General features: G+C 37.9%; 2 protein-coding genes across 2 annotated transcripts; one reads left to right on the plus strand and one right to left on the minus strand.

The window, feature by feature from the left end:
• Positions 1–143: 143 nt before the first annotated feature.
• Positions 144–1,933, plus strand: LOC104956749 (DCC-interacting protein 13-alpha-like). Its single transcript, XM_010784275.1, has 3 exons — positions 144–255; positions 854–1,016; positions 1,893–1,933. The coding sequence occupies exons 1-3, from the start codon at positions 160–162 to the stop codon at positions 1,931–1,933; spliced, it is 300 nt and encodes a 99-aa protein (XP_010782577.1). The 5' UTR covers positions 144–159.
• Positions 1,934–2,959: 1,026 nt separating this feature from the next.
• Positions 2,960–8,912, minus strand: LOC104956746 (chromodomain-helicase-DNA-binding protein 5-like). Its single transcript, XM_010784272.1, has 3 exons — positions 8,751–8,912; positions 7,009–7,135; positions 2,960–5,681 (listed from the first exon to the last, which is right to left on the minus strand). The coding sequence occupies exons 1-3, from the start codon at positions 8,880–8,882 to the stop codon at positions 5,554–5,556; spliced, it is 387 nt and encodes a 128-aa protein (XP_010782574.1). The 5' UTR covers positions 8,883–8,912; the 3' UTR covers positions 2,960–5,553.

Consider the following 8,912-nt stretch of genomic DNA (forward strand, 5'->3'; position numbering starts at 1 on the left):
CACACACTCTCTCTCTCTCTCTCACACACACACACACACACACACACACACACACACACACACACACACACACACAGGAACATTCATCTTGTTTTTGATTGTAACTCACAAATGATCTAAATCTTAAAGGTACTTACTGGTTAATGTGAAAAGATAAAGATGTGTAAAGGTCTTCCCTTCCTGTTTGTGTCTGCAGATCATGATGTAGCCATGAACAGATTCAGCCGTCTGTCCAAGAAGAGAGACAACGACAAGGTAAGCAAACCTCCTCACATCACGTTCATCTGTCACTCATTCAATATTCAAATAAGCAATATTCGTATAGATATGTGACTTTATTTTATAATTGACTCAGAAGTTCAGTCAAAAGATAATAAATACAAATTAAACTCTGACTGTTTGAGTTTATACGTTTCTAATATCTAGAGGATATCCCTTCCTTTTCCTTTCATTAAAAAAGCTCAATTTAAACTTTGGTAAAAAAAAACATTCTATTGCAGAGACACATTTTACAATAGAAAAAGAAAAAGATTCTTATATATATATTTTTTTCATTTTTGTAAAACTCAACTTGCAGATCTTAAAGAAACCTTTGCTCAAGTGTCTTTTGTTCAAGAGTTGACTGGGGATGCAGTTGCAAGGATGTAAAGACTCTCTTCTATATTTGCTGCAAGGGTTAAGTTCCTGCAGGTAGATTTTATTTTCTATAAAGTAAGTAAACCAGCAGCTGTCTCACAAAAAGGGCATATATTGCAATGGCATAAGGGGACTATATTGACCTGAAGCATAGGATAAGATCTCTCATGATAAAAACCTTGATACTGGTTTTAGAAGAAAGTCCTGTGTGTTTCAGCTGCGGGCGGAGGCCGTGGAGGATGTCTACACCTCCCGCAAGAAACAGCACCAGACCATGATGCACTACTTCTGCTCGCTAAACACACTGCAGTACAAGAAGAAGACAGCGCTGCTGGAGCCGCTGCTGGGATACATGCAGGCACAGGTACACGCGCACGCACGCACGCACGCACGCACACACACACACACACACACACACACACACACACACACACACACACACACACACACACACACACACACACACACACACACACACACACACACACACACACACACACACACACACACACACACACCTAGTAGATTATAAAAGGACTGAGAAGGCATGAAAGATGGGAACCAGTGTTCATTCACTTATTCAACATCTACATTAAGTATTATCAAATAGTATATGCTGCACTATATCCTACTGTTCAAGAAAACAATAATGAAAACATTAGGAATTCTGAGGATATGGAAAGAATGTCTTGAGCATAACAAATAAAACATAAGAATTAGGAATGAACATGCTGAGTGTAAAGCAGCACAAACATCTTGCCATCATCTTTTCGTTGACCATGTAAACTGTGTGTGTTTCCATGGAGTTTCATCAGCCTGTAAATGAGCCTGTACTGTCTTGAAAAACATTAAGTAAGCACAATGATATCCAACTCAAAAATAATCATAATAAAAGGAGTGCAGTATCTTCAATTGCAAATTGTAATGATGCAAAAATATCAATTAAAGCAGATAAATGATTCCCCACTCCCTTTGAAAGCTTTTATAAGGAGTGGGGAATTTCTCTTCAACTATAGCTTGTTTTATTGCAGTGGGCCATACATTTACCAAAGTACAAATGATTACTTCATTTGATTGTTTCTCATTGGGACACGTATTTAGTTAAACAGCAGCTGGAAAACGCAGGAAATATGTCTTGCATTCAAATCAAACACAACAAAAGAGTTAAAGAGGCAAAACAATGTACTTTGTGGGGGATGTGGGAGAAAGGAGAACAATGGCCAAGCTGTCATTGTCGTACAACGTGCCCCCTCCAGGACACCCTGTCAGACTGCATAACCACCACAGCCCCTGGTAGACCACCACACACAACAACACCACTGTTGTGCAACCTACTATGTTATGATTCTCCCACTGACTGCCTAATCTGTTTGTACCAACCAATATCTGTAACATCAATGTTAATAATAATGTTATATAACATTGTACAATATACATATAGTAAATAAAGTATTTGCTATGGTTATCCTGCAACTACTTAATTTCTTTATACCTGATTCACTTATTTGTTTGTAATGCTTTTTTTGTTAAGTTTATATACTTTCAAAGAGTAATTATTATATCATTTTCAAATGTGTACGTCCTTTCCACTTTCCTACATATTGTTTGATTTGGTCTCTATCAGTATTTATTCTGATTCTTGAGAGACAGCAGAATATAAAACTTTGAGTACAATTTGCTGTATGATATTGTTATTAAAATGTTCTAAAGTGCTAAAGTCCCACAGTTCCTCTCCCACACACTCTCCCCCCATGCCTAAAACTCCTTGATTGGACTCTTTTGTTTACATCCATAGTTGGTGCTGTTATTGGCTAGTGCTTCAACACATTGTACATGACAGGCTAAGGGGCGGGACATCTATAAGCGCTTGACCAATCACAACAGAGCCGGCCAGTAAACCAATCAGAGAAGACTAGGCTGTGGTTTCAGACAGAGGGTGAAAATAGGTGCTGCAGCACAGGAAGTATGAGAAAAATAAAGCACTTTGTGAACATTAAAGAATGTCAACATGAAAAGTAGAGGAACAACAAACAATTATAAAACCTGAAAATTAGCATAATAGGGCTCCTTTAAACTCGGACTACTTAGTGAATGCCCTCTTTCTGCTATTTGTATCCCTCCCTGACTACACTGGTGGTTCTATTTCTGCCTCTAATCACATATAAAGGACTGCTTGCTCATGCCCTGGAAGACGCAGAAAGAACACGTTTAAGAGGTCAACTCCAGATGGTCAATTGGTTTAATGAAATCTGAAGTCCTTTTCAACTCAACTCAATTATTCATATGCAGGTCTGCAGAGAAAGGAGCAATGACACAATGTTACTGTTGTCCAGAAGATTTATTAAAACACATTGAACAAATACACAGAATACAAATAAAAAGATGATAATTCACTTTTTCATTCAATTGCTATACAGCACAAATATCAGAACTTTTAACACTGCTTGGAGCTCATTGTCGGTAAATGCTAGATACGCTAACGCCTCCCCAAAGTGAACCGTTAGATCAAACGCTTCACATGCGCATGTGCATTCGCTGCAACAAAGGTGCCTTTTATCAGGGTCTTTTGGTAGCTTTTGAAGCCATGTTAATAAGCATGTACATACATTGTTAACATATTTATAATATTAGACTGAAGCCTTTTTTTTCTAAGAGACATTACATTCATACTGACTTCAGTTTGATTGCATTTCATTGGAGTGGCGTGTTTTTGACGTTCTCTCGTCACTCCAGGACATGATTTCGATTAATGAGCACATACGGTGCCCTCTATGGCAACACCATCCAGCAGACATTCATTTTTTTTTCAGTTCCATACGTAGATCTGTTTGAGATGGACTTATCTCTGAATTTTTTTTCAAGTATTTACATTTTTCTGAGGTTCTATCCGTCGAGCAACCTAATACATGTCATGGTCGATTATAGATGGCATGAACAAAACAGCACTGATAAACACCAACAGAGAAAAGCACAAAAAACTCATATGATGCACTTCAAGGTTCATTTCCTGTTGCTTTAAAAAATAAATCAGTCTGAGAATGTGTTGAAACTGAATTTAAGAGGGGTTCCAGTAACACAATATACTGTAAGTAAGTGAAAACTGGACAGAGGAAAAGAACCTCAGGACAAGAAGTTGCAAAAAGAAGAGTAAGAAAATACACTCACCAACTCTGTACAACATTACCTCTTCAGTTTGAAATAGTCCAATCACAATCGTCGTCCCGACAAAGATAAATATGTGCTTTCAATGGCTGTTATAATACAAACATGTATGTAATGCCACTTGTCTTTGGAAAAAAAAAAACAAGTCCACAATCGAGAAATGCCTTTGTAGAAATAAAGAAAATATAGTAAGATTCAGTTTATAAAATACTGTTTCACTTAGTGGACTGCCACTTTAGCACATAACAGTATGGACAAGATATGTAGCGATACCATGCTAACATGTGTTCACATGAGGTAAAGCAGTAGGCAACAACAAACCATTTGAAAAAAGCCAAAACATAACTCACGAAACAGGAAGTGAAGACGTTATGCTGAGAGAAATTGGTCCTTGGAAAGTGAGATTATTCCTGTAAATATAGGTTTAGACTGTTAATATTTGTATCTTTAGAAACAGTACAGTACGGTCTTCACCTCTGTGGAGGAAATACACTGCATCCAAGAACAAAATCATACTGGAGTATCTTCTTTAATGGCACCAAATACATCTTATCTTAACTAACGTAAAACGAAGCAAAGCTAGTTTTGCAACAAATACTAGACTTAAAGTGACATTATGCTATAAGCACATGTGTTTTCATTATGTTCTAACACTGAAAGGGAACTGGGAAAGTCCCTGGGATGTATGTAAGAGGGGGAAAAGAAACTCTCCACTGTGTTCTCAGTTAGGCCCGAACATTAAAGCCCTGCATGATGAGACCAGAAGAGTTCCTGTTTATAGTGCAGTCCCACTGGTCATGGCCCCGGGGTTTAAGCTCTACAGCCAATACTAACATTCAAATATAAGAAGAATCACAAATATTGTACCATACACCGAAATGCTTCTCTGAAATGCGTTTTAAAACCATTCCTGCACCTTCTTCTTCTCTGCGCCATCTTCATTTCGCCAGGCTTCTGTATACATATGTTCACTATGATTAGACCTATGTGAGGTAAAATAAACAGCAGTCTCTGAGTATGTACAGTACAAGAAGCCAAACCCTTGCTGGTACTGCAGTCAAGTTTATCTGCAGGTTTTGCGGAGATTACTTACTCCGAATTTCCAGTGGGTGGCAGTCTTTAGAGGATTCAGACAGACTGTGTCCAGCTACTGCATACATGATGAGCGTTTTTGATGCTTTCAAATCAATATCCACTGGTTACTACATGAATGACAAAACACATATTCATTAAAGTAACAATACTGGCCCTCAGGAAAAATGATCTCCTCTCAAATGATGACCGAAGTCTTCCTCAACTCCACTCCTCTTCACAGGGAATTAGCTCCGTCAGGACGAAGTCACAGTGTACAGGGAATAGGCGGATGAGAAAGCAACATGGCGTATGCAGAATGTCGAAGATTAGAATGAGCCCCAATCAAAAGCATCATAATCTCAGATTCAAATTTCACCTTGAAGCGCGAGGCGAGAAATTAAAATCCTCTTTCAGAAAAAAATCTGCTTCATTTTCCCTCCTAATCCTTTAGCTCTCCAGCACACAATAACAACAGCAGATATCTACTACTATGAGATCCTTGAAAGATAAAACTGCAATTGTTAGGTTAGATACATCTGCATTAATCAGAGAGCTGGACTGTTGATTGTAAATCAAGAAGAAGCAGGAGAAAGAGAAGGGGGAGGAAATGGGAAGCCGCCATCCGTACAGATTCCATCCCTGGGAGTTTTTCTGACCTCAAATCAGTTTTACAAAGCTTGCCTAGTCCTCTATGCAGATGACATCACTCGGTTTGCCTGATTTGAGGTCAGGCGTGGCCACGTCTCTCAAGGAGTCAAGTGACTTCTTATCCAGATGGCTTGTAGAGGGCGGAGGGCCATTAGAGGACACTAAAGAGGAAGAAAGATGTTATATTTTAGTGTGTAAAAGCTAAATAAATATAAATGTTTGGGCATATTATAGTGAGAATTATGACATACAATGATTCAGTGGTTTTCAAACAGAGCAAGCACTTCTTATTAAAAAGCAAAACTGAAAGTGAGCATACCCAAAATGTCTGCAAACCCTCATTGTGTATGCAACTAAGGTAAGTAAGATAGGTCAAAGTTGAATAAGGACGTCGGTCTGTCAGCTGTGATAGATAGGACAGTTTGGAAGAGAAAACAAAAGGAATTGGAATTATTACTCAAATAAGTTAAGCTCACCTGGGGCTCTGTTTCAAACATGAATGCTGGTGTTTCTTGCCCTATCTGAGGTCTTTGAGGGTGTGAACTGATATGATAACTGTCAGGCTGTTCAGGGTCCCACGCTCCAGATCTCAGTTATTCACTTATACACTCTAATTACTACATATAGAAATGGTCAAGATAAGACCTACATTATGATTAGCCTGCATGATCCTTTAATTGAATTATCCCTGACATTGTTTCAATTTAGCAGCCATCAAAAAATGTAAGTAATAACCTCCACCATCGAACACATTGGCATATGTTTAAACTGAATGCAAGTCATTCATTTCATTAGTTACATTTCTGGAAATGTCTTCTTTATGTTAGAAAAATATCAGTATGACCCCTGTGTCCATAATGCAAAATAAAGATACTTGTATTGCATTAAAATGTGAATATAGCACTGTATAAATATAGTTTTACGCACTCAAAAGGATTCATCATCCTTTATAACAATGATAATTACACACTATAAACTTATAATGGTTTATAATGTCAAGTGCTTCATAATACTTGTCACTCAGTGATATTGTTTTTTGCAAGGCTCATAGTGCATTTTAATTTCAATAGTTGTCATTCATAATAATTACTTTAAAATGCCATATACTGTAATGCACAGTAATTATATCTCATATTGAGTTTATTTATATAACCCATAATAGGAATTCTGATCATGCATTATATCCATGGGCTTGCAAAAAAACTTCAGTTTAATCTGTTGATATATTTTTAATATTATAAAGCATCATGAATATGTATGAGCGTGTATAATTATAATTATATAGCACAGATTTTATAATGCATTATAGACGTGGGCATCATAGAATGTGTTACCAAAATATTTGATGTCTAGTCCATCAGAGCTATTGATTAACTATTCACTTCAGTAATCAAATATTTATGAATTAAAATGTCATTAACAACCTCCAGGCGCAGCTGTGTTCCTTCCCCTATGATGCAGCACCCTACAGTGAATGAAGATCCTTACCGCTGACGTAGGGTCCCAGAGGCATCTGGCTGAAGTTGACCATGGCCTGAGCCCCCGGTCCTCTGAAGCCCCCCCCAAAGCTACTGCTGTACATCTGGGAGCAGCCGAACCCCCCCTGGCTGAAAGGCTGGGAAACGAAAACATTCAAGTACAACAGTTATGCAATTAAAAGTTAGGATACCCCTACCCAAGTAAAAACAAAGCACAACCATGTTTTTATAAACTATGTCATTTACTGTAAGGAATTCCTTCCAAATTGGGTGATATTCTGATCCTTATTTCGAAAGTTAAGTTAAACCACTATTTTCGGTTATGGGAATGATCGAAACATGTACCAAAATAACTCATTTTGCAGTACAACATTTTGATAAAACCATCTTTTATGGGGGTCATGTCATCCTGCTGCATTAAAATAAATTACATCACACTTCTATGTGACGATAACAAGAGAGTGCCACAGCAAAAATAATTATTCTATACAACAGTGATTTAGTTCAAGAAAGAGCCAGAAAGGTAGGAAGTTAAAAACACAAAGTCAGAGAAATTCCTCGGTTACGGCAAAAGTTGGCATAGCAACCGAAAAAGCACAGTCACGAGGATTTGCAGCGTTTGGCTGTAATGATCTCTTGTATAACAGAGAATAAAACAAACACATTCAGCTCTGATGAACAGGTGCAGCAGAGATGAAAGTGATGAGACAATACAGCCTTTGTTAAATCCTCTGGGACTGAACCGTGGAGCTCAGTGGGGAAAGTAAACAACTTGAGGCAGACTCTTTTTTTCCTTTACACCTGGGGAAAGTCTTCCGTGGGGGATAGGAAGTCTCCGCAGGTTTTTGAAGAAATAATGTGGTTGCTGAGTCGTGGATACACAGCACTTTAACGTTTTTGGGCCATAGCCTTTTTATTTCTGAAATGTACTCAGCCCTGCACACATTTCAGTCCGCCTTATTTCCTCACCAGCCTCCGCTGCATAGTAATATGCTGCCAAGAACAAACCATTACAGCATGTAGTAACTAAAAACTTATTTTACAAATGTGATCCAAGAATCGTTCCTATATTATTGCAGATCTGCAGCTAGCTGACCTAGCTTACCTAGTTATTCAAAATATACTGATACAAAAATTACAGCTATGAAACACACTTAACTCTGCCAGGTGTTTTGGCACGTCTGTGTTTCTTTATTAGCGTAGTTTTTTAAACTGCAGCACGTTTATCTTAATGGAAATGTTTTGGGGCACTGTGATGCGCCTGTCTGCAACCGTAGCTTTTTTTAAGGAAATCAAACAGAACTTTCAAATAAGTGATAACTTATTCAATAAAATATTCGATCCCCCTAAAAAATACATTTAATAATATATAATAACAACTTCAATGTTGAAAGAAGAACCGAAAAACTGGGAATATTTATGCCAAATTAAGGTACATTTTATTTAAATTTTTATTGTATAATTGAGTCTTATATATTTTTGTAGTATTTTCTGTTTGTTTTGAAAATACTTTTTCTATCAACTGTTATATATAAAAATATATATATATATTTAAAATATATATATTTGTATCATGGATAAATGAGACATGGAATATACAGTTAACCACAATTTCTAAGAGCATTTTTGGACAAAGATTTCTTAAATTCAAGTTAACACCAGGTGAGGAATAAATCTATAAATGATCGTTTCTTGAAGGGAAGAGAGTTTTCTGAAGACCCTCTGACCTTCTTGCACTGAGTCCCTGCTCACCTGCTGTGGGGGGGGCTCGCTGCCCCGGCTGGTGAGGCGGCTCAGGATGCTCCGCTCAGACATCTGGAGGCGGCCTGACACCGGCGGGATGCGGGACAGCATGTTGGGCAGCCGGGTTACATCAGCCTTCATGTCACTCAGAAGCTCCTCCAGCTGGTTCAG

The sequence above is a fragment of the Notothenia coriiceps genome, unplaced genomic scaffold, assembly GCF_000735185.1.
Source record: "Notothenia coriiceps isolate Sejong01 unplaced genomic scaffold, NC01 NC01_scaffold00026318, whole genome shotgun sequence".
In the NCBI taxonomy this organism is placed as follows: Eukaryota; Metazoa; Chordata; class Actinopteri; order Perciformes; family Nototheniidae; genus Notothenia; species Notothenia coriiceps.

Excerpts from the sequence above, each read along its gene's own strand:
- LOC104956749 (XM_010784275.1), top strand. The coding sequence starts at position 160 with ATGTGTAAAGGTCTTCCCTTCCTGTTTGTGTCTGCAGATCATGATGTA. Across the intron at positions 256-853 it reads AGAAGAGAGACAACGACAAG|CTGCGGGCGGAGGCCGTGGA; the intron begins GTAAGCAAACCT and ends TGTGTGTTTCAG. Across the intron at positions 1,017-1,892 it reads ACAGGTACACGCGCACGCAC|GACACCCTGTCAGACTGCAT; the intron begins GCACGCACGCAC and ends TGCCCCCTCCAG.
- LOC104956746 (XM_010784272.1), bottom strand. The coding sequence starts at position 8,882 with ATGAAGGCTGATGTAACCCGGCTGCCCAACATGCTGTCCCGCATCCCG. Across the intron at positions 7,136-8,750 it reads GCGAGCCCCCCCCACAGCAG|CCTTTCAGCCAGGGGGGGTT; the intron begins GTGAGCAGGGAC and ends TTCGTTTCCCAG. Across the intron at positions 5,682-7,008 it reads TCTGGGACCCTACGTCAGCG|TGTCCTCTAATGGCCCTCCG; the intron begins GTAAGGATCTTC and ends CTTCCTCTTTAG.